Raw genomic sequence first — 27,857 nt, 5'->3', positions numbered from 1 at the left:
CCTCCTCGGCGGTGTTGTCACTGTCTCTTCAGCCTCCGAGGCACTGCCAGGGGACCGCGGTGGCCGCACGTCCGTGGTGGCCGCGTGGCCTTTACGGTTCCCGTGCATCCTCTCACACGCGTGCAGGGCCACGCTCCGACACAACAACACGTGTCCCCTGCTGTCCCCCGTGTGCCATCAGCTGCCACAGCCGTCTGAACGAGCCGTGTCCCCGGCTCACCTCCCGCCGCTCCGCCGCTCTGCTGCGCTGTACCGGGGCTCCTCTCAGCGTCGGGCGGCGGCACCGCGGCCGCACGGAGTGAGGGGCACGGAGCGAGGGGCACACGGAGCGAGGGGCACGGAGCGTGGGGCAGGGAGCGTGGGGCATGGAGTGAGGGGCACGGAGTGTGGGATAGGGAGTGTGGGGCACGGAGCGTGGGGCAGGAAGTGTGGGGCACGGAGTGAGTGGCACGGGGTGAGGGGCACGGAGCGTGGGGCAGGGAGTGTGGGATAGGGAGTGTAGGGCACTGAGCATGGGGCAGGGAGTGTGGGCAGTCCGTGTCCCCACCCATCACAGGGAGTGTCTCATGGCCTGTACTGCCCGCCTTGGCTCCTGTGCTTCCAAGCTGGAGGTGTCCCAGCACAGCCGGCAGGCGGCCATGGGACTGGGGCAGGGAAGTGCGGGACAGTGTTGCTCTTCAGTCTCTCTGAATTTGCTCTTTATCCCCTAAGCCAGGCTGGTCCCCGGTGCAGGCTCAGCATTAGGAGGGGTGGGCAGTATCTCTCTTTGCCAGGGTCAAAGCACATGGGGGGACCATGTGCTGGAGCTGGAGGCAGAGCCTGGAGTCACAGTCTTCCTCCTTCCCATTGCTGCAGCTCCAGCAGTGGCATGTCCCCTCTGGGGGCCCAGCAGGTGCTCTGGGGACACAGGCTCACTCTCAGGATCTTTCTGGGAGATAGTTTCCTTTGCCCACAGTGAGGCACTGTGGGGAATGGAGCTCACCTGGGGCTGCAGGTGGGGCAGGGTGGGGGAACCACTGGCCTTCTTAAGCAGGGAGCAGGTCTGGGAGAACCACAGGCTGGGCTGTGGGGCAGGAGGCTGGCAGGATGCACCCTGCAGTGGCACCCGTGGGTGGGTGTGACCCAGGTGGGGTCTTTAGTGAGAAAAGTTGTGTAGGGGTGGGCTCAACAGCCCTGCCTTCTGGCTTGCTTTTGATTTGTGCTGAATTCCTACTTGGCTTTCCAAGGAGGAGCAGGGTCAGTGACCGGGGTGGCCAACATCTGCTGATCTGGAAGGGACAGGAGGTCCCCTGTCCCGCATGACCAGGGGGAACAGGATGGCACTTGTCTCACCCACCCGGGACATGCTGGGATGGAGCAGCTTTCCCTGGCGGATGGGAACTGATAGGGCTTGGGATGGATCTGCAAACTTTGTGTGCTGCCACGTACTGTGGGCTCTGGCACCCTCCTGTGGCTGTTGTGTCGCCTGTCCTGTGTCCCGCGGGCCTTTGGGATGCTGCAGCTGCCCTGGTCTGGTGTTTGTGCTGGCTGGTCCCAGTAGATTTGGGGACACTGTGCGTTTACAGGATCTGGCCTTGTATCACACAGCTCATGGGACCTGCAAGAAACTGTCCCAATGTGTTTGTGTTGTGGGGTTGAGCCAGGAGCAGAGCTCCTGGGTACTGTAGACATGGATGAGGGTCCTAAACCCCACACCTGTTCCTGGAAGGTGTCAGGAGTGGACTGGGCACTGCTGGCTCCCCAGCCTCTGAACTTTCAGCTGGGGCCACGTGGTTCACAGGGGTAAATTCAGTCAAGGTGTTGCATTCACAGATTGTCTCTACATCTGTGTCTCTATGTGCTGAGCTGTCCAATCTGCCTCAGCTGGCCTGGCCTGGCCCCTTCCTCTTGTGAGGTTGATGTCCCTTGCAGCCCTTCCCTGGCCTGGGGCTTTGTGGATGTATTATTAAAGGGTTGCATGCCCCTGCTGTGCTGTGTGTTGTGCCTTGCTCAGGATCTCTCCAAACCTGGCTCAGCTATGCAGTGGCCAGTGCAGCATCCCCTGCCACAGGTCCCCTCCCTCTGGGACACTGTCCTGCTGTGGTGTGGGGACACTGCTGGGCAGCTGTGGGCAGCTGGCCCCTTTGTCAGGGCCACAGCCTGTATAAGAGAGAGAGGCAGACAGAGGGGGCTTGGTTTGGAGGGGATGGCCTTTTTTGGGGAGCAGGAGGTGAGGCTCCCCTATGCCAGCCCCAGTACAGGGCTGGGGGGAAGTGGTGGTGCTCTTGCCCCTTCCCTCTGGACTCCTTCTTGAGGTACTGGTAGGGACTGGACAGTCTGGCTGTTCCTGGCTGTATCATGGCTCCACCCTCTTTTCCATCCCTGAGGGAACAGAAGCTGTAATTTCCATCAGGTCCCTTTTTGTTCACTTCCTTCCCTATTAATAAGAGATGAAATTTATGAGATTACAGAGTCTGGAATGGATTCAGAACTGATAGAATCCTGCTGCTGTGGGGTGTGAATGCACTGTAGAGATGGAATACAGCTGGGAAAATGGTACTAGGGGAAGGGACGTTGTCTTGAGTCTACACAGACAGTCTCAGACTGGCTCTGGGAGCAGGGAAATCCCACTGCCACCACACTCCAGTCTGTCTTCTGGCTCTGACATACTGTGCAAGTCAGCAACTTGCTGCCAGGCTGAGCTTTGGAGTGAGCAGCTCTTAGCCTGGGTGGTCTCAGTCTGACTCCTCTTCCTCCTATCCTTGCATCCATCCTTGTCTCCTCCCCTGTGTGGAGCCAGCAGAAGTGGATGCTTGGAGATGCAGGACTGCAGGACACTTGCAGTGATGAAGGACCGATGCCCAGGGATGCAGGATGCTCACAACACTTGATTGTGGGAGTGGGTGGCTCCTGCTCGAGGATGCAGGATGCTCTCGGTGCCGGCTTCCCTCCGGAAGGAGCATCCTCGCCTGCTCTTGGAGAGAGGCGGCCCTGGGATGCAGCGGTGCCTCATTGGTCAGCGGGACCTGTGGAGTCTGCGGGTTGCCATACCAACCTGCCTCTGGTTCCCGGCCAGCCGGGGCGTGAAGTGCCGGGTCGAGCTGGTGCCAAGGGGCGGATCAGGAGCCGGGGGCAACCCGAGGCTCTGCCAGCCAGGGAGGCGTCCATCCGCTTCTGCCGGAGGGCTGGCTGGCACCGCCGGGCTCCCCGGCACCCCGCATCGCCCCGACGCTGCTCCCCGCCGCTCCCCGCAACTTTGCGGCCGGCGGGAGGGCACGGCCCGGGGGGGGCGAACCGGGACATCCCGCTCCCTCTCACCGGCCGGCTTTCGCCAGCTCCAGCCCCGGGAGCGGCACCGCGGCCCAACTCCGTGTCCCGCTGCCCTCCTGCACCGGAGCATCCCCGCGCAAAACTTCCCGCTGCCCGCCGCCGGGAGCGGGGCCGGCGGTGCCGCGCTGCCGGGGCTGCCGCTGCCCGCTCCGCCGGCCCGCAGCGACGCCGATGCCCGCAGGCTCGCTCCGGGCAGAACGGCTCGGTGCTGCCCCGGGCATCGCCCACTGCTCGCAGGAGCCGGGGGGCTGCTTGGCGGCCGGGAGGGGGTGCGGCTGGGTCCCTCCCCAGCGCTGGGAGCTGGAGCCATGAGCCACTGCCAGCAGCGCTGCAAGAGGCAGCTGGGCCGGGTGATCCGCTTCTTCTACCAGTTTGTCACCGGCACTCTCTCCCAAGGTAAGTACCGTCCTGGGGGACACGGGGTCTCTGTTCTGTGACAGGGGATGTCTGTCTGGTGAGCTCTGTGGGGTTATTTGGGGAGGGGAGAAATGCTGCTTAGAAATGCTGGTGGAGGGGTTGCACTGAGCTCCGTGTGGAGCAAAGCTGAAGATGGCTCCAGGAGGCAACAAAAGCCCCTGAAGGCCCCTTGTGGACCTGGGGTGAGGGGAATGTTTTATTTAGGGAGGGGACTGGTGCAAAGTGGAGCATGAAAGAGCTGCTGTACAAATAAATTGCAGCTGGTCTGATGGTGCCTGACATGCCAAGGAATCTGACTCCTCTGGGGCTGGAGCCATGACCTCCATCTAGCTGGACAAAGATGGGTGTGCCCTGGGTGTGCCCCATGAGCCAGGGCAGGGACACACCCTGGTGCCTGCATCTACTGGTGCTTTTGTCCTGGGATGCTTGGTCCCGGGGATGGAGCTGCCTGCTGTGTGCTCCTGGTTTGATGTCACTGCCATGGCAGGACCCTCACCCCTGTGCCAGCCCCTGCACTGCCCTGCCAGCTGCCCAGAACCTCATCTTCTGGATGTGAACCCAGCACTGCCTCCTGAACCCAGTGGGCATATCCTGGGGAGGTCATCTTGGGCCTGTGTGTGCTGGGAATCTGGGTGCCCTACTCCCACCCCTGTCCCTGCGTCCCTGTGCAGGGACAAAGGTGGCATCCCCATGGACTTGCCCTGCTGAGAAGCACTGGGCTGCCCCTCTGGGCCGCAGCAGTGCTGGGGAGGGATGCACCATACCGTGAGTGCAGGGAAAGCCTTGTTAGGCCAATGTGGCAGCGTCACGCCTCAGAGCAGGGCTGGGACTTGCACTGCTTGTGCCAGGACTCAGCCTGCCTGGAAGGCCCCTCCCAGGTTTTGTCCCCTCCTTGCCTGGGGAAACCCCTGGGTCTGCACAGCCTGTGCCTGTCCTTGGGGCCAGAGAAAGGCAGGAATAACATGGAGCACTTGGCACAGCCCGGGAGGATGGGATGTGGGAGCAATATTTGACCTGTCTCTCCAGCTGTGTCTCCAGCTGGCATGCTGCCTTCCTGCCCACAGGGACCCAAGCCCTGGGGCGGAGGCTCCTGGTCAAAGCAGAGGACAGTCCCCAGGCCCAGCAGCATGCCAGGCTCTGGAGGCTGGGTGTGCCACACGCAGTGCCAGCTCCATCCCCGCTAGCTGGCTCCATTGGGCACCAGCCAACTTGCCTGGAGTGGAGGGGCAGAGGATGAGTCAGCTGAGTGCAGCCCAGGGCACGAGGGGCAGAGCTGCAGGTGATGGAGCAAGGAGGGAATGGGACCTCGGGATGCTCCCAAACCCCACCACCTGCAAGGATATCCTGCAGGTCCTTCTCCCTCTGTCCTGGGCTTTACAGCTGGGTGCTATGGCCTTGGGACTGTAGCAGGTGTCCCCTGGGACTGGGTTTCTGGAGTGACCATTTGTGGTGCTGCGCAGGACCAAGGGCTTTCCCTACAGCCCTGCTGGGTGTGCATGGGATTGGGATGGGCACAGAGGGCATGGCTGGCTGTGGGGCACTGACTACCCTCACCGTCTTCTTGGTGTCCTCCCAAGCTCTGAGACAAGCCAAAGTGAGGTGAAACCCAAAGCTGGGCAGCTCTGAGTTGGGTGTGGGATGTGGGGCTTGCACAGCCTTCTCCCCTCTGCAGCTCCCCTCCTCCCCAGCTGCTGCTCTGATCCTTGGGTCACCAAGATGCTGACCCCTCTCTGGCTGTTATCCTACCACATCATTCCCTTTTGGGAGGCAGTGACCCCCTGTCCTTCCTGCATAGTGAAGGAGGTCTCCTGGAGCTCACTGCAGAAGGCACTGGGTGCTTGACCAGGTGGGCCTGGGGCAAGGGACCCCCTGGCTGGGTGCTCTGGGGAGCTGGCCAAGGACGGGTTGCCAGAGAGGGCAAAGAGAAATGACTCAATCAATTAACCAGATTAAAACTGTGACTTCACCTCCCAAAAATAGCATTTCACCAATATTTTAATGTGCTTATTAATAATCTGCTCGCGCTCTGATTAGCAGCAAGGTAATAAGGGATCAGCTTTAACCTAAATTTAACTCTCCCTAATGGATGATGGCCCCGAGAACCAAAAAAAAAAGGAGAAATTCCTATCCATCAGGCTGGCCCCCCAGCAGGTCAGGAGCACCTGAGACCTGGGCAGCAGCTGTCCAGCTGTGCCTAGGGACCATCACCTCAGTGTGACCCAGCAGGTCCCGTAGCACATTTTGTGGAAGTAGTGTCCTGACACCCTTCTGCATTGAGTGAAGAACACTTTAGGGGCAGCCACAGGGGTGGCTCTCAAGGAGGGCAGATCCTGGCCACAGTCAAGGTGCATGGTCCCCTCCTGAAGAGACAGATCCCTTGACAATGGATGATTGCCCTGCTCTGTCCCCATCTGCTCCATCCTGCAGTGGGGGACAGTTTCCCATCCCCAGCTGCTGGTAGTGCTGGGAGGAGGATGGAGACAAGGCCCAGCCACCTGGCTACCTGGGTGTGCTTGTGGCATGCTGTGGACATAGAGCTGCTTTTTGGGCAAGAACCCCCCTCCAGGGGTTATTTATACACCACCCAGCAGGTGGCTGGCAGGGTGTTTAAATTTAGCAGTGTGGCAGGGCTGTGCTGCTGGCAGCACTGGAGAGCCAGGGCAGGGGTGGCTGGGTAGGGGACACTTTGTGGCTGTCAGTGTCACAGCCCAAAGTGGGACAGGCAGCATGGGCTCAGTGCCGGCCTGGGCTGCCTGGTCCTGGAGCTGTGTTACAGAGCCTGCAGCTCTCCTCAGTTCTGAGCCATGGGCATGTGCCAGGGCCACTTTGCCGTCCTGTCCTGTGTCACCTGTAGATCCTCAGAGCCGTTGATCTTGGGGGAGAGAGAAGGGAGGGAGGAAGGAAGGGAGAGAGGGATGGATCTGCATGCTTGGATTCTGCTCCCTGAAAGGGGCACAACTGGGGCAATGCTGTACTCCTCACACAGTGGGGTGGCCACAACCCCTGGCTGTGGGTGCAGGGTAGGGATGTGACATCTCGTATGCAAAGAGGCTTTGGGATTAAACACTGGGGTCGAGTGTCCTCCTCAGCCGTATGTCCCATGGGACAGCAGATGGGGCCAAGCACTGTGCCGGGGCCAGAAGTGTCTCAGGCATGGGTGCAGCTAATCCAGCGTGGTTTGGCATCTGTGAGTGAGTGTGCCCAAACCCACAGTGGCACTAAATGCACCTGGCATCATGGAGCAGGAGTCAGGCTGGCTGGCTCTGACTCCAGACTGAGAGAAACAGATGCTGATGGCAGACATCTCTGGGGAGGTGCTGTTGTGGGACACAGGGAACAAGATGCCAGACCCAGCTCTCCAGGATGGCAGAACTGAAGAGACACCTTCCTTCAAGCCCTTGTGTCTGGAGCAAGGACAGACACAGGCATCAGCAGAGATCCTGGCAGCATCATTCCCTAGGGAGTCCCTTTTCCAGGACTCTCAGCTTCACCTGTGGTGTGGCAGCGAGGAGCTGAGCCCTGAGGATCCCAAGATCATCAGGGAACTCTGAGCAGCCCTTGGGCTGTGGTGATGCCTTGCTGGCCCCATGGCACTGAGACACAGCCACATGTGTAACGAGCCCCGTCTGTTCTCTGCCCCCTGCCTCCTTCTCCTGGCTGATGGTGCCACTCTCCCCCCGGGCCAGGAGGGTTATTTTTAACTGTTTGCCATGTGCTGTCTGAGCACAATTAAGGTAATTGGTTTGGGAGCCTGGCTCTCACACAACGCTCCCAATTACCTGCCTGCCTGCCCGTGCGGCCCCCCGCCTCCCTGCCCGCGGTGGCCGCTCCTCTGGCGGGGGACTGCCGGGACAGGGCTGCCCCAGATAGCACAGCGGGGCACGGGGCATGGAGCCATGGAGAGGACATCCCTGCACAACGACAGCCTGCTCTATGCCTCCCTGATTGCCATCCTCCTCCTCATCTCCTATTGGTTCACCACCCGCTGCTTCAAAATCATCAGCGGCATTGAAGGTACGGGGCTGGGGACATGGGGGGACAGGGTGGCCTAGCCCGGCCACTTCCACAGGCCAAGCGGTGAGGCGGGCCACATGCTTGGTGTGGGAGAGGTGCACTGGGGACTCCCTCTCTGGGAGAGCTCCATCTCCTCGGTGGCTTCATTAGTTCCTCCTGGCCGTGCTCCTGTTCCTGTGTGTGAGAGCAGCTGGTGGCAGCCCAGGGCTGAGCTGTGGCTCAGGGCTGTATCCAGTGCTGCTCTGGGTCCACCATGCTGCTGGTGTTGGTGTGCTGCTGCCCCTCACTGTGAGATGGGGATGCAGATGGGCTCTCTGGAGCGTCCCACTCTTGTAGGGTGCCCACAGCTCATGCTCGGGCCTCAGTCTGCGTTTTGGGGCTCTGGGTCCCTTTGGGCGTGACCCACATCTTTGGTGCTCAGCTGGTGTGTTGGGGAGCTCTGCGATATGGTGGGGGTCCCACTTTCCCCAGTGAAGGGTCTCTCCAAGCCCCACTGCAGTGGGATGTGAGTGTTGGGGGTTTGCAGGGTGAGACCCCAAGGCAAGGAGCAGGGCAGGAGGGGTGAAACTGGCATCACGTGTCTGGGGACATGCAGAGCCTCTCCTGCCCGAGGTGTGCATTGCTCTGTCCATCTGTGAGCCCTCTGCACAGCTCAGCCAGAGCCTTGGGGTGCTTCCCACAGCATGGCCAAATGCTGACTGGCTGCAGGGGCAGGGAGCACCCTGGGAGCGATGCCCCTCAGTGGGATGGGGGGCAAAGCCCTGCCCCACACTTCTGGTGGGGTACACGTGCTCTTGAGCATCCCTTGCAGGCAGCTGTGGGTCTGGCTCCATTGGTGACCTCCCACATGTGGTCCCATGTGTCTCCTGCGTCCTGGGGACAGCTCCAGATGGAGTAACATCCCTGGGGACCTTGATGAGGTGAAGGGGTGGTCCTTTGTCACACCTAGCCCTGCTGCCCTGCAGCACTGCTCTGTTGGGGAAGATGGCTGGCATGGGGGAGGCACAAGGGCAGGTGGGGAAGCTGTCACTTGGTGACTGACCTGCCACTGCTTCAGCCCCAGCATCCCAGATGCTTCCAGAGGCATGAGGGGCTGATGACAGTCTGTTCACATGGGTTGAGCAGGTTCCCTTTGCAGAGAAACTACCCTGAACCCTCTGAATCAGGCTGGAAGGGCTCCTCTCCCTCTACATCTGGCTAAAACTAGATTGCAAAAATAGACTCATGGCTTGCAGGACAGGCATCAGCGCTGGAAGCAGCTGGAGGCTTGAGGAGAGGATGGGTTGTAACTGGGGCTCAGCAAGAAAAGTGGCTTTAAAAACACTTGACATCAGTTGGAAACGGAAACTTCCTGCAGGCATGCAACAGGTCTGTGCCACCCCAGCCCTCAGGGATTTACTTGAGGGCAAAACTGGGAAGCAGGCACATGAAATCCAGGCTCAGTGCCTGGAAACCGAGCTCTTTCCAAGAAAAGGAAATGTGAGGTCTGAAAACTTCCAGCCTGGAGAATGTTTCCCCAGGGAAGGCTTTCAGCTCTTTCACCAAGAGACCTCTGATGCATCTCTGGCATCTTCTGCTGCTGTTAGATCAACCTTGGGAGCGTGCCCCAGGTGGGCAGGCGATGCCAAGCCCTGTGGCATGGAGCCACTAGATAGCCAGGCTATGCTGTGACCTGGGACTGAGACACCAGCCCTCCCCATCCCTGCCAGGAGACAAACCTGCAGCCTGCTGGGCTGGAGATGGGGGTTCCTGGGAGATTGGTGTGAGGCAGCCCTGCTGGGAGCTCTTGCCAGGGGTCTGCTTCATATCCTAGATATGGCAACTCCACCTGTGGCCGCTGGCCTTGCTCCTGGGGTGAACTGGGAGGCAGCAGTGGCATGGGGGCAGCCCTGCTCCCTGCTTACCACACCAGTGCTGGAGTTAGGACTGGTCTTGCATCATGGGCCATATGGGAATTGTCTGCCTGGAGATGGGCAGTGCCAGTGGCATCCATGGGGGAAGCGATGGGGAAGACCCCAAGGGGTGCTGAGCCCTGGTGATAGGCAGTGACCACAGGTACCTGGATCCCCAGTGATCCCTGTGTTTGTGATCAAACAGCCAGGCAGGGGCTGGAATGCTGTTAGAAAAGAGCTAAATTTAGCCCCGTTGGCTGTGTGTGGATGTGTGCTCGAGGCACACATGCACAGGTTCACCCTCTGTTTCCAGCTTCTGTGTGACCTTGGCTGGGTCCTAGCCCCTGCTTCTTCTCCTCTCCTGCTATTGTCTTGGGAGTCCTACATCACAGACTCTGCTCACAGCCTGTTCTCCCTGACCTGCTCCCCATCTTCCCTTGATGTTCCCAGCAATACAGGTGGACCCATCTGCCTGCTCAGAAATGGGGCAGATGGAATTGTTGCCCCAGACACTCCCCAGGAGGGAGATGTTGAGGTGTTTAGCCAAGCTGGTCCCCGTGGGGCAGACACATGTCTGGGGCACAGAGGACAAATCTGAGTCATGCCTATCCTGGATGTTTTGCCAGTGCCCAGCGTCCTGCCCCTCCCCGTGTCCCCCCCTGGGAACCGAGTGCCTTTTAATATCTGTGGCCCGTTTCCTTAGCAACTGCATTAAGCAAATCGATGGAGGTGGTGTCATTGGAATGGGAGGGCATGCCTTCTTTCCCCCTCTGACCCCCCCCATCCCTGCCACCCCCCACGCCTCCCTGCACTTGGCCTCTCTCCACTCTTACTCACAGGCACGGCCCTGCTGTGCCTGGGCTCTCAGCTGTGGCTCCCAGAGCCTCCTGCCACAGCCCTGTGCTGACCCCTCGCTCGCCCGTGGCCGATGGCAGCTGTCCCTGAGTAGGGGGTGGCAGCCAAACCCCCACCAGGGACACAGGCCCTGGTCCCTGGGGATGCGAGGTGCTGGGGTGAGGGGCTCCAGGACTGTGGTAGGGAAGGGTGGAGGGGTGAGGGGCCATGAGACACCCCCACCATGAACCTGGAAGGCCTTGAGATGATTGCAGTGCTGGTGGTCTTGGTCCTCTTCGTCAAGGTGCTGGAGCAATTTGGCCTCTTCGAGCCTGTGTCCGTGGAAGGTAACGGGTGTGGGTGGTGCTGTCACCTCTGGGGACATGAGGGGCAGGTGGTGGGTGTCCAGAGCTGCCCCCAAGGATGCTCCAAGGCTGCTGCATCCATCAGAGAGTCCTGGTGTCCACTGGCTGCTTATAGGGGCATAGTATGGAAGGAGCAGAGTATCCTGCCTGTCCCAGTGGCTGGGGATGTAGGGAGGGGACCAGGCTGGCAAGGTATCTGCTGTATGGTGGTGACTTTGATGTGTGCTGGGATGCTGGGGGCTGGGACTGTGTGTGACCGTGTTTGTGGGCACCAGGGTGTTTTCCAGCACCTCCACAGGAGCAAGGTGTTAGCGGAGTCCATGGTCACCTCACCCTGCACGTGAGGTATTGGGCTGAGCACCAGTCTGCACAGCAGCCAGGCTCAGGCAGGATGGGTGCATGCTGGGCTCCCTGCTCCTGGCTCTCCCAAGGCTCCCTGTGGCCCTTGGGCAGGCTGGGGGACACAGAGGGAGCTGTGCAGCTGTGGATGGGCTGTGTGAGGTGCTGAGTGCTGTGCACGGGACACACTTGGCAGAGTCTGGATCCACCCGGGGACTCTGCTTTGTTCATGGTGGGAGTGAGGTCGAGACTTGCTTGGCTGGGTGCTGCCTGCCTCCCGGGGTTATGGTTGTGTGAAGGGTCCCCCAGCCCCTGCCCATGCCTGCACACACCTCTCTGAAGGATGCTGCAGCCTGCCTGGCCCTTGGCATCGGGGCATGCACAGGGTGAGGAGGAGACACAGTTTTCCTGGTCCACTGGTGCCCTGAGATATCTGCTGTGCTTCTCCAGCACTGGGTGCACACGGGCTGGGTGTAGTGGTGAATGCTCACCTCCACAAGCAGTGAAGCAGCCAGCACCCAAGGCTGCACCTACAGGATGGCTGTGCCTGGGGATAGGGAGGGAGAGAGGGGACAGATGGGGGGATCTCTCCCTCTGATCCTGTGAACCTGATTGCAGGACAGGAAAGGTGGTTTTCATTACCCAGGAAAGGCTGAAGTTTTCATCACTATTTAACTGCTGTTGCATAGGTTGCTGCCCCTTCTAACTTGAGAGGCAGCAGGTAGGATTTTGCTCTCCAGGGAAGGTCCCAGGCAGTGTCTAGGGCTGGTAAATACTGTGTCCCCTCCGGGGGTTGTTTACAAGCCATGGCTGGGTCAACAGTGACAGCCTAGAGATGGCAAAGAGCCTGAAACCAAACACTAATGGCTTGGGTCTGCTAATGGACACGGGGCTCTGCCCCCTGCTCCCGAGCCATCGATGCTGCCGGCGGTGCTTCCCTGCTCCAGCTGCGGGCCCAGGCCCTCCCTGCCCCATCCCTGCTGCTCTCCTGCCTGCAGCTCTTTCTCTGCCCAGGTTGTGCTTTGCCACCACAGTGATGGGCTGGGAATGGAGCAGCTCCAGAGGGGACCAAGCCAACCTCTCTAAGTCTGGGGGAAGGGTTCAGTGGGAGCATCTTGCAGGGAGATTCTGGGGGAGTTCCAGGCTTGCTGGGTTCCCAAACTCAGCTGGATGAGGCCCCAAGGACCCCATCCTTCATTTGGAGCTGTCACTTCCCTGAAAAAGGGCTTGGACAGAAGTGCTGACTGTTTGTGACCCCTTGTCCTGTCTGCTTGGCGCTGTACCCCCGGGGACCTTGCCTCAGCCTTGGTGGCACGGGCACAGCCGCTGTCTGGCAGCACCACTGGAGCATCCCCATGATTGCACTGTGCTCCAGGATCTTCAAGGTGATCAATGCTGGAACTGACGTTGTTTACCAGCTGGATAATCAATGATGGATTGTGTCATCCCACCTCTGCCCTGTGCCATCATGGCTGTCCCCAGCCCTGAAGATCTGGCAGACCCATGCAGGAGGCTCTCAGAGCTCTGCTGAGATCTCGCTTTGGCCAAGTGCTCAGGATGGGGCAGGTGGAGAGAAACGCTATCAATTTTGCCTCTTGAAGTGCAGCATCAATAATTCAGCTCAGAGCAATCGGTCCCGGCTGGGAGGAGGGGTGGCGGGAGGGAGAAGGCGGGAGCGCCACCCGCGTAGCCCAGCCACAGATTAATATTGAATGAAGTGGCAGATTGCTGTCGGCAGGATAATTGGTGCCTGCCCAGGGCTGTTCCTGCCTTGGCTGTTCAGGGTACGTGCTGGGGGACAGGCAGGACTGGGGGTGTCTTGGAGAGCCCCCAGCATAGGGTGTGCTGGCCTCTGCCTTCCCTGGGGGCTGCTGCTGCTGTAGAGCTCAGGATAGGGAGAGAGAAGCAGGGCTGGGAGGGTGCCAAGCCCTTCCAGAATGTGGGAGAAACAGGAGGGAGCAGCAGCATGCCTGGGTGCCACCAGCACCCCAAAAGGTGCCAGGCAGGAGGGTGGTGGCAGTGAGCAGAATGGACCCCTCCTCATGGCTGGCTCAGATGAGGGTCCCTCTGGAGAGGGGAGAAAGGAAGCATCCCCAAGGTGCTGGTGAGAGCAAAGTCCTGTGCCAATCCCTGGTTCCTCCTGCTTTCCAGGAACCTCTTTGTAAGGAGTGCTGTGTCTTGGCTGCAGGAGGGACTGGCCCTTTGGGGTGTGATGTTTTGGTCCCTGGGCTCAGGGTGTCATCCAGCCTGGTGGGTCTGACAGACCCAGAGGTCAAGGTGAGCTTGCTACAGGGCAGTAGATCTTGGAGCATCAGAAGTCTAGCCTAGGATAGCTGCAGGCACTCCAGGTTGAAGTTTGGGGTTCCCTGGGCTGGGCTGCACCAGACATTCCCCCTTCTGCACTGGATTTAACCCTTGCTCTTCCATGGGCTAGCAGGTTTGTCAGCTGGCTCTAGGGCTGGGCAGGGTTGGCTCTCCTAGCGGCCCTGAGCTCCCCAAGGTTCACAGTACCTGTAGTGCTCCCTGTGCCTCTGCTGCTCTGTGGTGACATGTCCTGCTCAGCCCAGCCAGACCTAATTAGCTTGTTGAATCTCTTCCCCCTCCGGCCTTGTGTTAATCACTTTTCACATTGCTTCCTTCCCAATTCCCTCTGGCCTGATTTGCTCTTACTGTTGCTGATGTGCCTGGAGAGGGGAGCAAGGAGATCCAGCTGGACATGGGAAAGGGCCCCCACTCTGTCCCAGGATGAGCTCTGAGCCAGCAGATAGATGGACAAGAGATCACTTGGCCACAGGGAAGTGAGAAAACCACAGGCTGGAGAAAAAGCAAGAAATGTAGAGATCAAAGGAGCCTATTAGAATAGACTGCCCTTCTTTATAGTCCTGCTCTGTTGGTGGAGGGTGAAACCTTCATGTCCAGTGGGAGAGGCTGTGGCTCTCTAGCACAAGGTTGTGTTGGGCTCCAGGGTGCTGTGGGAGCTCATTGGGATGTCCTTCACCTCTCCCCTGTGAGGGGCAGGATTAGACCCCAGGACTGGGCACAGGTAGGAAGAGAAGTGCCCTGGACTGGGCTCTAGGAGTATGGAGTCCCTGGAGTGCTGTTATCAGGATGTCAAATGTGCCATCCACGCTTGGCTACAGCATCCCCTCCCACGGATAGAGGAGAATGTCTCATTCCCCCATGGGTGCCTGACCTGGGGCTTGTTGTACTGCTGGGGCAGGAGGTGGCCTCATCAGAAGCAGCTGTTAGGTGAGAGATGCATAGACAGCTGAAAGCCACTTTCTGACAACCACTGCTGCCAGGCTGGAGTCTCTCCTGCTGCCCTCAAAGCAGGATGCTGGGTGGGCTGTGGGGAGCACCCACCCTGGCTGTCCCAGATGTGCTGCCCTCCCTCCAGGCAGCGCACTGTGGGGCACATTTGCACCCTGTAGGGCACATTTTCACCCTATGGAGCACATTTCCCTCCAGCAGCAAGCAACGTAGCCAGGGCTGGCAGCCCCAGCTGTGGCTGTGACTGACTTGCTGGTGCAGAGATGCAGAAGAAGAGGGAGGAGATGAGGGTTGCAGATGTCTGTGGAGGTGATCAGTGGACAAGGCTGAGCTCCAAGGCAGGGAACTTGTGCCATGCAAGGTGGGGACACTGTTGGGGGGAAGGTTTGGTGGTTTGTGATGGGGCAGAGGGGATTTCCTAAGCAGAGCTGCCCCCCAAGCTGGTGACAGCAGTATCCCAGTAGCGTGTGATGAACTTGAGGGTCCCTGCAGACTGCTCAGCTCCAGTGCCACCACAAGCTGCTGTTGGGATGGAAGTCAGTGTGGCTGAGCCTCTGCCACCTCCATGCCCCCACTGGTGCCCACTGTGCACCCCTTTGCAGGTTCCTGTGCCAGGCTGTGTAGTGCAGGGGTGCCCTGCAGGAGAGCTGACCCCTAAGTCCCTTGGGCTCTCCTTCCCTGCAGCCTGGGTGCCCCGGGGGACCCCAGAGGGTGCCAGGGCAGGAAGAGGGAGGGCCAAGGCAGGTCTCTCCTCCCCTGCCCTCCCCTCTCCTGCGTTGCTGGGTCTGCCAGAGCAGCTGCCGGCTGGGGCTGTGTGTCTGGGGATGGCGCTTGCTGAGGCACCCTGGGACCTGCAGGGGCTGCAAACCGTGGGCATCATCCTGCTGCTCTGCTCCAGCCTCAAGATACTCCATGCTCTGGGCATCATCGACCTGACCAGGGGAGGTGGGATGGGGACAGGAATGGGGATGGGGTTGTAAGGAGATGGGAATGTGGTGGTGGAGGTGCTCCTCCTATCCCAAGGGCTTGCAGGGTGCTTTGGGGAGTTTCTGAAAGATTAGTGTGGTTTAGGGCTTTTTTGGGGGGTGGGGGGCAGGGGGGCATTGGAATGTCTGGCAGCATTAGGGTGTAAGGAACTGGGGAAGTGAGGGTGTCTGGGGGTGTTTCAGAGTGTTAGGATATTGGGTGGGAATATTTGTGGACATTGCAATGTGTGGTCTTGGGTGCAGGGTGCTAGAAATTTAAGGTGTCTGGGAGCTTTAGGGTGGGGGATATCTATGTCTTGAGGCACTGGGATGCAGTGACATGTGGGGTGCTGGGGGAGGGAGACTGTCTGGGCTATTGGAGTCTCAGGACAATGGAATGCAGAGGACTGGGCTTTGTCAGATGATGGGGAAAAGCACTGCAGGTAACTGAGGCTGAAGAGATAATTGTGAACTGGGAGAAAAGAGCTATGAATGTGGGGTGCAGCACCATGCAGGGCAAAGCTTTCTCACTGCTACAGGAATTGGTGGCTATGGGGAGAACATTTGAAAAGAGCCGAGAGCCCCTTTTCCCTCCCTGTGGGGCTGTGCCAGGGCTGGGGAAGGACGAGGATGCTCTGGGTGTTGGCCTTCCTGGATTGGCAAGTGGGTACTGAGGACAGGGCTGGATGTGGCCAAAGAAGAGGACCCAAAATATGTCAGAGCAATGGATACACAACCTGTTGGTTGTGCTTGGTGAGGGTGGGAGTGCAGGGAGCTGCATGGTGCTGATGCTTTGTTTCCTCTGGCTCCATGGTGCCACAGACAGTCCCAGCTCAAGCAAGGGCTGCCAGTGGACTTTGCATGAATGTGTTTTTTTGCCTCCATCCCCTTTGCATCCTTGCTGGCACTGGGGATGCTGTGAAATGAAGGGACTGCAGATCACATCCCCTTGGGTAGCCAGATTTCGGAATGGGAGGTGTGTGGTCAGGAGTGATCAGAGGAGCAACTAGTATTAGAGCAGAGAGAGAGGAGAAGAGGAGGGTGCTGTGCTCAGGAGGTGCTTTCAACCTCCTTGTGATGGAGAATGTCCCTGAGCTGCCTGGGATCTGGCTGGGGTGTGGCTGAAGCACATCCACTTTTTGTCCCTGTGCCTTACTGTGGAGGGTATGGATGACATCTGGGTAATGGATATGCAGAACTCTAGCTCTCCTGTGGAACTTGCTGCTTACAGCCAAGAGGAGCTGCTGCTCTACTGGGGCATTGTTTTGGGCAGCTCCTCTGGCACCTTGGATGTGCTGGTTCCTGCTGCCAGAGGAGGTGCTGATGGGGGCAGGATGTGTCCCTGTGTGTGGGTTTGCAGCAGGGTGATGCATATGGCTGTCCCAGTCCTGAAGCTTTGTCTGCTCCATTTGGGGAGCCCCTGAGCTCCACTGTCTCTTGGGATGTGTATCCTTTCCCATTCCCTGCTCACAACATTTTGTGCATGGTGTGGTATGAAGACATTATGATTCTGCAGCATCTCCTTTGGGCACAGCCAGGCTCTCTGGGAGCACTGTCACAGGCTGGGGATGGCAATGGGGACAGCAGTGCTGCGAGCCCCACTTGACTCTGTGCCCCGTTCTGGCCCGTTCTGCTCAGCACAAGGGTTGTGCAGCTGATTCTCTGTCTGGCACCAGGGAATATCCTGGTCCTGAGCCTTTGCTGTCCCACAGACTGCAGCTTGCTTGGCAGCTTTGCTGCTCCCACCTCTGTCCCACCCCCAGGACAGGGACTCTTTGGTTCTGGGAAGTGCCAGCTGTGATTTCATTCCTCTGATGGATGACTGTCTGGCACCTTTGCTACACTTGGCTCTGTATTGCTGACTGATGAGGGTCATTTGCAGAGCTGCTGTTGGTGGGACACATCCTGACTCCCCAGGGGAGACTCACTCTTCCTCGGGCTGAGCTCATTGCAGACCCCAGAGAGCAGTGGCTGATGGCACTGCCCGAGGCTGGGCACTTCCCTGAGTGGCTGAGCTCTGCACAGGGGTGATTGTCAGCCACAGGTTTTAGGGGCAGCTGGGTTCAGATCAGCCTGGGATACCAGCTCCTCCTGTCTCCAGTGGTGCCCACGGGGCCAAGCAGGGGCTGTGATGCTGCATGACTGGTGGGCTGCTGGTGCTCTGTTCCCCTCCTGGAATGGTGCTGGGGCTGGGGACACTGGGGGGGGTCTTATTGTGGGATGCACATTTTCCACCCATCATGATCATGCATTTATTGACAGGTTACTGAGAGTGATGGGGAAGTTTTGGCACTGCCTGTCGGTTTGTTATTGAGGGTGTATTCTAGCAGAAGGGTGCTATGGGAGGGGTGGGTTGGTCTCCCCATCCAGCTGTCACTGGAAGGGCACTGTGGCTGTGGCTGTCTGGGAGGGCAGGGACATTGTTATGCACCTGACTGACTCTGTCTCCTGCTTTTCCTCTTGGGTCCTCTGTGGGAAGGGGGTGTCAGCCCAGCACTGGGTAACCCTCAGCATGGTGGCATAGGCTGGATCCAGCCTCCAAGGACACATCAGCTGCTGGTGGCTCCATACAAAGTGGTCTGTGGCCATCCTGATGGCAGTCTGTAGGTCCCTTTGGAGCCAGCCTTCAGGATTCATTTCAACAGCGTGTGAAGGTGGGGATGGGAAATCCCTTCCCCTTCTGGTGCTACTCGAGGATGGAGTGTCAGCTTGTGTGCGTTTGTGTGTTTTGAAGTCGCCGAGCTGCAGAGCGATGCATGGGAAGCGACAAGCCACTCAACGCGGCAGCCCTCCCGCCGCAGACAAAGCCCTGCCAGCCCTTTCTGCTCTGTGCCGGCCGCTGGATGGCCCTTGCAGGAGGGTGGAGAAGGAGCTGTCGCTGGCAGGGACAGCGCTTTGTGCTGCAATGTCCCTTGTGTCCAGAGTGGCAGCACATGGTTGAGCTCTGCTCCTCATCTTTGGGCAGAGCTGTTTCCCAGCAAGGAGCAGCTCCCAGACTTGCTTGTGGTTTGGATGCTGGGGACAGAAAGAGGGTGGTGTGTCCTACTCAGCAGAGCCCTTGTGTTCACTAAAGCCAGGACAGCAAAACCCCAGTCCTGGTCACCCCTCTCCTGTTGTTAAGCTGCATGTGCTGAATGTGCTCACCCCCTTGCCCTGAGGGACCCTGGAATCGGGCCCCCTTTGGTTTCCTCCTTGAGAAAACGCCCATGTTCTTTATTTTTTTCTTTTTCCTTCTTTATAACAAACTAAAGTGTAACTTGCACCCGACCTGACCTACTGCACGTGCCTATACCTGCTGCCCCTGTGAGTCCAACCACAGTTTACTCTCTGTTGCATCTCTCTCGCTGTGTGGTTTCCTTCCTGCCCTGCTCCCTCCTGGGTGCATCACCCTGGCATTGGGTGTTGCTCTGCCCACCCTGTCCCTTCCCTCTCAGCAAAGGGGATACTTCTGCCTGTCAGGTCTGTTCCCACAGCTCAGCTCTGCTGGAGGGACCTGGCCCCAGAGCATCCTTAAAAGGCTGAAAGGTGCAATTTCCCTTTCCCTCTGCAAATTAAGGCCCTGGAAGGGTAGCTGGGACAAAATCATGGTTTATGTACAACTGATGCGCAGCGCACTTCTAGGAAAGAAAAGTTCTCTTTCCTCACCTGCCTGCAAACCCTGGAGCAGGTGTGCTGTTTTGCCAGGTTGTGCTGTTCTGCCAGTGCCAAGATCCTGGTCCTCACCCTTGACCCTGTCACCCCCTGACAAATGCCAGGGGATGTGTTGGTTCATCCCTATAGTGGGGATGCCGCATCCCTGGGGAGAATTTGCCCTCTTTGAGTGGCTTTTTGTGATGTCCTGCTGGATCCATGACCTCCTGGAGCTATTCTCCATCCCCTAGAATGGTGGAGCTGCCTTGGTCTGAGCTCAGAGGGTGCCAGGTTCTGCTTGTGGGCACTTTGGGGCCAACCTGCCTAGAAGTGGCTGCTGGATGCAGACCCATGTCTCTGTCTTGGAGCTGGGTACAATACAACACCATTTTCCTGGTGTCTGGGGCTCAGCTTAGTCCCACAAGGCTGAGAAGGAGCTTCTCTGGCAGCTTTTGCTAGATCCTAGAGAAACAGCCCCAAAAACAGGGCTCAGGATGTGTAGGCATTGCAACCTGCTGCTTGCAGATGTTCAGGATGCTTGGAGCAAACACAGTGACAAACCAGAGCCCCAAAGGGACGTTGCACCTTTTGTCCCATTTGTCCCCATGCTGGTGTCTGCCTTCCCTCAGAGGCTGGAGCCCAGCATGGCCTTCATCCCCTCCTCCTCCTCCTTTCCCCACCTGCAGCATTAGTCCTGCACTGAGTTTGCTGGCTTGAGGCACTGTGGGAAGGGAGGGAGGGGGCCTGCAGCCATGGGGCAACACCAGCTGGGAGAGATGGGGCTGAGTGAACCCACTGGGGTCCAAATGGGGGAGCAGGGGGTGGCAGTGGGGTCAGTACAGTGAGGGGACCTACTGTTAATGCAGGGTGACTTGGATGCAGTGGCCATGGCCAGGCTGGTGTGGGGAGTCCCTCACCCAGCCGTGTAGCCTGGCCAAGGCAAAGCCCCGTTCCCCTTCTGGCTGTCTCAAAGCAGCTCCCTGGGCTCAGATCCCAGTGTTGCACTGGGGTGGGGGTGCATGCTGCAGTCTGGGCTGCATGGGGGGGGTCTGGTGCATGCTTTGCCTTCAGCCCTTGGGTGCCAGCAGGATCAAACCCAGCCTGAGCTTAGCGAGGATGCAATGCCCTGGTTCCTCCACAGGCTGTTTCTTGAGCTTCATTCTACCTTGCCTCCCTGCAGAGCCTCTCGAGAGGGTCCCCAGGGTGCAGGTAATTGTCCTCAAGGCTAAAGGACAGAGTCTGGCCCTGCCATTTCCTGACTTTCTGGGCTCCTGGAAGTCTCTAGGGCGCCCTGGTATGATGGAGGTGTACAAAAGGGCTGGGTGTGGGTAACCTAGCAGGGTTGTTCTCATCCTTCCCAAGGATGGATACTCCAGTGCTGGGTTTGTCCTGGGATTGAGCAGGAAGGTCGACCAGAGCCTGGGCTGGGTTTTGCCTTCCTGCTCCTCCAGCCTCACGCTGCACGTGCTGCCTCCGCTCAGATCACCCCGCGCCGGGTGCCCAACCCTGCTGCCCGTCGGGACCGGGGGCTGATGCTGTGTTAATTCTTCTGCTTGGTGACTCCTTCTTTCTTCCAGGCAACCCGCCAGTCCAAACTAAAAAAGCGCTGAAGCAGCGATTCCTCAAACTGCTGCCCTGCTGCCGGCCCAAATCCATCCCCTCGCTCAGTGAAAGCAAGTGCTTCTTCTTGCCTTTGTGTGTGTGTGTCCCCGGCGGTGCTGCTTCCTGCTCTCCGCCCTGGCTCTGCCTGCGGGAAGGGGACGCCTCCACCTCTCCCCTGCCCTGGCTGTCAGGATCAGCCCTGCCCCGGAGGGGTCCGATCCCATGGGCTCTGCACCCACTTCTGTCATTACCTGCTCACAGGCTGGTTTTCTCCCTGCTCATCCCCCTGGAGCAGCTCCCACGGGATGCACAGCGGCAGGGACCGCTTGGGAGCTGGCTCAGGGAGCAGGGCCCTCCCGGCACTGGTCTGAGGGGTGGGGAGTTGTTTCTCTAAGCTGAGGGTTGGTCTGGAGATGGAGATGTGATGGAGTAATGAGAGGCTGAGCAGGGTGTGAGTGCAGAGTCCCTTAACCCCCTGTACTGGGTGTGCTTGGCTCCTTGGAGACTCCAAGCCCCTGGTCAGGATCTCTCCCAGCTCCACAGTGCAAGCCAATCCCCCCTGGGAGAAGGTGAGTATGGAGGGGCAGGGTCTGAGCCATCCCATGAAGAGGGAGTACCTGCTGTGTGCCCCTCTTGGCTGAGTGGGATGTAGGGGTGCTGGTGCTGCAGGCAGGGGTTGTGCAGCTTGGCAGGTGGTGGAGAGAAGCTGTCAAGGAAGGTGAGAGCAAAGTGGGTAGAAAAGAATCTGGAAAGGCTGGGGCGGGGGTGGAATTTGGGGCTGGGGGTTCTGAGGGGCAACTCTCCTACTGGATGTGAGCCCTGGTGCTGGAGGACATCAAGGGTCTGAACTCCACGGGGTAGATGCCTGTGCTGGTGGGAGGAGAAGGGCAGGCAGGGAGGGTTTCAGCACTGGGGGATTTTCACACCTCTTTTGTGCCCAAGCTGGGCTGTACTGGAGGGGGGTTGTTGCCAGTGTCAGTCCCTGGTCTGTAGCCAGGGTGTTTCTGAGCGTCCTCTTCTGGCATAGACGCAGCTCTGGCTGAGCAGAGCACCCCAAAAATGTGTCAGCCTGGGCAGGTGTGAGAGGACAGTGTGTGCTGTGCAAGGTACCTCTCTCCCCCTGGCATGACAAGATAGGGCAGGACAGTGCTGGCCTCAGCCACCCTCTCTTCCCCTGGGTTCCTTGCAGACAGTGTTGAGGATGAGTTTGAGCTCTCCACCGTCTGCCACCGCCCCGAGGGGCTGGAGCAGCTCCAGGAGCAGACCAAGTTCACCCGCAAAGAGCTGCAGGTCCTGTACCGAGGCTTCAAGAATGTGAGTACTCCTTGACCAGCTTTGATAGCCCCCACCTCTGCTGCCATGTCCACCTTGGGGTACTGCTTTGTGTGTGAAAGTTTTTGGGGTTGAAGTTTATATAAGGCTACAGCCTGATCTTACCTCCAAGGAGCTCAGTGGGGAGACCTGATCCTGTGCTGTTTCCTTGGGTACAGAGAGCCCCTTCCTGGGTGCCTGGGATTCAAAGCCCCTACACTAAGTGGTGCAGCCCAAAAAATCAGGGAGATGCTCCAAGCAGCCTTTCTAGCCACCCCACCAGGTGCACAGGGCTGGAGGGCAAGGCAAGGCAGACACAGGTTTTTAGGGGGTGTTCAGCCCTTTTTGCAATGTGGAAGTGACACTGTGACCTTGCCCTGGCAGGAGTGCCCAAGTGGCATTGTCAATGAAGAAAACTTCAAGCAGATCTATTCACAGTTCTTCCCTCAAGGAGGTGAGTGCCCATCCCTGTCCCTGTCCCTATACACATAGGTGCCTCTGCAGGGCAGAGGGTCACCCAGCACCCCCTCATGCTGTCTGCCTCCCTGCAGACTCCAGCACCTACGCCACCTTCCTCTTCAACGCCTTTGACACCGACCATGATGGCTCCGTCAGCTTTGAGGTGAGCTGTGGCCAGGGAGGGGGTGATGGCGTGCAGCAGGGCAAGGAGAGCACAGCCTTCCAGGGACCATGGGCTGGGGTCAGCAGTGTTGTTGTTGCAGATGGATGAAGAATTGGCAGGCCTAGTGGAGTTTATTAAATTCCCAGAGGCAACAGAAACTAATGCAAAGCATAAAAAAGGGGCTTTCTGTAATTTCTGGGTAGGGTTGTGTAGGGACCCAGACTGGCAGACACAGCCATGGCTGGGTCTTGTTCACACAAGACTGAACACATTGTCCTCTTGGTTGCTGTGACCCAAAGGAGTAGTGTGGAAAATGTACAGTGTTAAGCAATTTTTTCTCCCCCAACTCTTTTTGATACCCAACATTTTGCCTTGTCAGCCCAGCCCCAGGGCATATCAGCTTTGGGGCTGAGTTCCTCCCTGCTGGAATATCAAGCAGGGCTGTACCCTCTGTCTCTGAGGCCCTTTGTGGCTGTAACTCCCATTTGCCTGCCTTGTCTATCCTTGCAGGACTTTGTGTCTGGGCTGTCCACCATCCTGCGGGGCACCATTGATGATCGCCTGAACTGGGCCTTCAACCTCTATGACCTGAACAAAGATGGCTGCATCACCAAAGAGGTGGGATGGGGGGATCCAGACTAGTCCCTGGGGCCAGTGCAAGTCTGAACCTGGCAGGGACAAGGGCAGAACTCAGCTGAGCTCTGGAGAAGGGCCTAGGGGATCAATATTTAACTGAGCTCAGCTTTGCAAATGTCCCTCCTGGCCCCCTGGCACTGGTGCGACTCTGGGATGGAGGTGGATGAGTGGTGTGCAGCTTTGGGGCTCCATCACACATGCACACATGGCCCCACACTGTGCACAGAGCCAGCAGAAACACATTTGAGCACCCCACAGGTCCCTCAGGAGCATCAAGAAAAAGGTGTGGGTTGGGGACCAGGCGGAGGCAGAGCCCCATGTTGACACTGCAACCCTGCTCCCCTTCCCATCAGGAAATGCTGGACATCATGAAGTCCATCTACGACATGATGGGCAAATACACCTACCCGGCCATGCGGGAGGAAGCACCCCGGGAGCACGTGGAGAACTTCTTCCAGGTGAGCTGAGCACATCCTCAGGAAGCATGAGCACTGGGGAAGCAGAGCTCCAGCACAGAGCTGCAGGGGGTGCAGTAGAAAACACCCCACTCTGGGGATGAAGCAGGGCTGTGCTGGTCCTGTTGGTGCTTGGGCATGCTTGGGGCCAGGGGTGCACTGTGTCCAGCCCCTGTGGGATCTTGGCAGGGGGTACCAGGTTCTCCCTAGGGCTGGGGCTGTCCTTGCAATGCTCCCTGTGCTGTGCTTGTCTGCAGAAAATGGACCGGAATAAGGATGGTGTGGTGACAATCGAGGAGTTCCTGGAGTCCTGCCAGAAGGTAAAGTCACCAGCAACTCTTCTCTGAGCTAGGTCACCACCCTCTTCCTTGGGGACCTTTGTCCCTCCTGCTTCCTTCCTGCAGAGAGGGAGTGAAGCCAGGGTTCCCAGGGGCAAGGCTGGGGCTCTGCTTTGGGAACTGTACCCATGCCAGTATCCTTGTACAGATGAGGAAAGCCATGGATCCCACTAGGGCTCTGTAATCCCTGGGGCTCTTGTCCTATGTGCCAGAGCTGCCATGAGGGTGAAGCAAGGTTTGGGGGAGCTGCCCAGATTGCTGTTCTGTGCCCAACTTGCCTGCTTCCCACCTGCTCCTGACAGGATGAGAACATCATGCGATCCATGCAGCTCTTCGACAGCGTGATTTAGCTCCCGGACCTGCCTCCAGATGAGCTCTCCTGACACTGGGCCCAGAACCTTCTTCTCTCTCTTGACTTTTCCTTTGAGACTCCCCTCCTCCAGCTGCACAGTCACCTTCATGGAAAGGGGCCTTCCTTCCTTGAGATGCAGTCGGTGCCGAGATCTTCCCTTTCCCCTGGCCCAGCTCTGCTTTCCTCGGGGAATCCCAAGCAGGTGCTCCCAGATGTTGGAGCATGGGCATGGCTGGCACAGGATGAGAATTTCACCTGGATGGACCTCCCTGCACCCAATCCCGGTGGAAAAGATGCATCCTTGGGCTGCAGTAGAGGTTTTCCCCATGCACACCACCCTGTGCACCCACAGCTCGCCTACCCTGATCCTCCCCAGCCCCAAGGAGCCCCCGGTCCCAGCTCCAGCCCAAATCCTCCAGCAACACTGTCTAGACACCAATAAAGTCTTGCAATGGGCACAGCCAGTGCCTCGGCTTCCTCCCCTGCCCTGGCTGTGCCCTGCTGTGGGAAGATGTCCGGTGTGTCCGCTGTGAGCCACCGGGCACCCTCCCTGTCCTGAGCCAGTGGGTGGGCAGAGGGGCCGTGCCTGGAGAAGGCAGGCACACAGGCCCTGGGGGTTCATTGCTGCATGAGCCATGGGGAGCATCCCCTGATCCCAGGGTCCTGCTTAGACCTACAAGGCTCTTCCTGACAGGGGCAGAGGCTAAAGGGACTCAGAGATGACTTGTGGCACTTGTCCCCCAGGAGGGATGATATAAGGCTGGGAGAGCTGCAACCTCAGCCCCTGACCCTCAGGTTTGGGGTGCTGGCACAGGGGGATCCCCAGGGATCCACTCTGAGGCTCCAGTGGAGAGACACCCTTTCCAACCCTTCCTGAGGATGTGACAGCCATGGTATGGGGACATGTGGAAGAGGGAGATGGGCTGGTCTCTGGTGGCCATTCTGGCTCCGTAGGGCTCACAGTCATGCTCCTGGCATCACTTGCTGCTGACCTTGCCCTGCTCCTGTGCCCTGGCCCATCCCAGCCCACCTGCTGCCCTGGGAATGGGGGAATGAGCGCTGAGGCAGAGAGGTGTCCCCACAGGATAGCCCTGTGCTGGTGACATGGCTGAGCTGGCAGCTCCTGGAGGAGAAAGTTGAGGCTGGGGTTAGTCAGGAGTTACTGCCATGCTTCTGGCAGGCTGGAGGGTCACCTTGGGGCAGGGGACTCTTCTCCTTTTTCTAGCATGGCTGTGTGAGAGCTTGCCTGGGGACCTTGGGGATGGGGACCCTGGGGATGGGGACCCTGGGTGTTTTTGTCACCACCAGCTCCTTGGAGATGGGTGTGTGCAGACAGGCCTGTCCTGCGCACATTCCACTCCAAGTCATAGCTTGGAGAGTGATGCCCATGGGCTAATCCCATGCCAACTCCAGAAGCCCCTCACAGGCACTGGGAACATACCCAGCCCTGGTAGACCCAATTGTGGCTCCACTCTCTGTATCCTTGGCCAGGGGTGGTTTGGGCTGGCCTGAGCTGCGATGTCTGGGATCAGCACTCATGCTGGGCTAGACCAGGGCTGAGGCCTTGGGGCTGGAGACATTAGAATTTAACCCCTGGGGCTCTGAGCCAAAGCTATGGGGCTCCTTCCCAGGGGGACTATCCCTGTCCCAGCCCTTGCAGATATCACATGTTTTTTAGGCTCATTTGACACGTTATTTATCTTGCGGACATGATGTGTTTTTTAGGTTCATTCAACACACTGTTCATCTCACAGACCTGTTTCCAGGTTTGCTGTGGGGCTGAGCTCCCACTTCCATTCTCCTAAGGGTGGGAGGGCCTTACCCCTCCATCTCTTGGCCCTGTTCTCCCTCCTCCCAGCTCTCTGGGGTACCCATTGTTCGCTGCCATGTGGAGCACCTGCCGCCTCCTCCCTCACGCTGTAGGTCGCATGGTGTGACCCCCTGTCCTGGGGCATGGTGACCCACAACCCGCTTGGCATCTCCAGTCTGTATATTTTGTATTATAACAATTACATGAGTTAAAAAAACAAAAGAAAAAACCAACAAAAAACCAATAAAATCTAACCACAATCGCTATGCACACTACTGTTCTGTCTTTGCATCTGTCAGCTGCCTGGGATGGGAGCGCAGGAAAAATGAGGGGTCTCTGCAGAGGGCTGGTATCCTTTACGGGGTGCTGTGGTTGGTTGCAGGGTGCTCTGCATGGGTGCTCTGGGAGGTTGCATGGGGGACAGGGTGCACACTGAGCTTAGCCATGTTGTTGGTGGTCCTGTAAATACAGATTTTTCTCCTGCTAAGAGGCTGGAGGTGTAAAGGTTAAAAAGCTCTTGCATTAAGTGTGTTGCATTTCAGGAGCCAGGCTGCCAGGTGTGCTTTCAGCTTGCCACAGGTGCTGCTGGGTGAACCTAAGCTTGGTTCCAGGTGACCCTTGTTAGGATGTGGCAGTTTAGGCTGAGCTAGCAGGAACATGGTAGCCTGCCACTTGAGTTAGGTATGGATTGGGAAGGGGTTTTCTTATGGCAATTACTGGTTGTTGGAAAAGTCCACCATTGAAAACTGGGAAAAATTAATTGAACAGTCACGTAAGTAAGAAAGTAGCAGAACAAGAGAGTGGTGGACCTGATGTGGGACAGCAGAGTGGTGCAGCATTCTACAGACTGATCCAGGAACTGAAAGCTCAATGCAAAGAGCTGCCTGGAGACTAAACAGAGCCTTAAAAGGATGGGCTCTGGCTGTGGGGGGAATTACCATTGTGGGACTGGGTAAGCAGCAAGTCTGATCTTTCCAAAGCCTCTGACTCTCCAGGGACCTTTTTGGGCTGCTGGCCATCACCCAGGGCTGTGTATGGCAGTATGAATGGGCCTGAGCACGTTTTCCCCTCTAACCCACTTTCCCCGGTATATCCTATCCCCTGAGCTCTGTTCGGCTGGTTGTTATTTCGGGCAATGACATCCAAGGGCTTGATGTGCCCTCTTGTGGCACAGGGATGCTGTGAGCCACTGATGGGATCCCGTGCGTCCTTGTCCCCAGGGGGAAAGGCAGGAAAGAGGCTGAGGTGATACCGGGAAAAACAGCGCTGTGGGGCTCAGCCTTGGAATGCTGCCATAGACTTTTCACATCAAATGGGAAAAGGTTTGTGCGGGGAGTGTAGCTTTTGGAGGGGAGGTTGGGAGAGCTGGGAGTCGAAAATAATCTGTTTAGCTCTACCCAAAAGGGGCCCTCAGGAAGGGCCTGAGGGCAGGGAGGCCTGGATCCTTTAGGTGTGCCTTCAGCTTGCCATGAGAAGCTGCCGTGTGAGCCAGGGCTTGGATGACCCTTGTTAGTAGGAGGTGGCATTTAAGGGTGGACAGCCAAGTCATTTGGTCTATAATGAGAACAGAGAGAAGAGTTGATGAATCCTTGGAAAAGGCCAAGTTTTTCACAGCTTTCAGAGGAAAAGATAATAGTCGCTATGTGGTAAAACAGCTGAGCAACTGGATGAGGCAGCTGATGCAGCCTGGGGCAGT

The 27,857-nt window shown here is 58.2% G+C and overlaps 1 protein-coding gene across 4 annotated transcripts in view; it reads left to right on the top strand.

Moving 5' to 3' along the window:
• KCNIP2 (potassium voltage-gated channel interacting protein 2) overlaps positions 1-26,431 on the top strand; it is a 43,179-nt gene extending 16,748 nt beyond the window's left edge. The window contains exons 1-9 of one of the 4 annotated variants that reach the window (XM_077182969.1): positions 10,696-10,800; positions 15,464-15,473; positions 21,827-21,951; positions 22,333-22,402; positions 22,500-22,570; positions 23,081-23,188; positions 23,560-23,664; positions 23,919-23,981; positions 24,302-26,431. In XM_077182969.1, the coding sequence (XP_077039084.1) occupies positions 10,711-10,800; positions 15,464-15,473; positions 21,827-21,951; positions 22,333-22,402; positions 22,500-22,570; positions 23,081-23,188; positions 23,560-23,664; positions 23,919-23,981; positions 24,302-24,349 (690 nt within the window). In that variant the 5' untranslated portion in view covers positions 10,696-10,710 and the 3' untranslated portion in view covers positions 24,350-26,431. Of the gene's footprint in view, positions 1-510; positions 3,706-10,695; positions 10,801-15,463; positions 15,474-18,656; positions 18,709-20,612; positions 20,709-21,826; positions 21,952-22,332; positions 22,403-22,499; positions 22,571-23,080; positions 23,189-23,559; positions 23,665-23,918; positions 23,982-24,301 lie in introns of those variants that run through there. The other 3 variants (XM_077182968.1, XM_054637114.2, XR_013183450.1) reach the window with 3 other exon arrangements.
• The last annotated feature ends 1,426 nt before the right edge of the window (positions 26,432-27,857 follow it).

This window comes from Agelaius phoeniceus, chromosome 9, assembly GCF_051311805.1.
Source record: "Agelaius phoeniceus isolate bAgePho1 chromosome 9, bAgePho1.hap1, whole genome shotgun sequence".
NCBI lineage: Eukaryota > Metazoa > Chordata > Aves > Passeriformes > Icteridae > Agelaius > Agelaius phoeniceus.
Note: the sequence above shows the minus strand (reverse complement) of the source record. Positions and strands in the feature narration are given on the sequence as shown.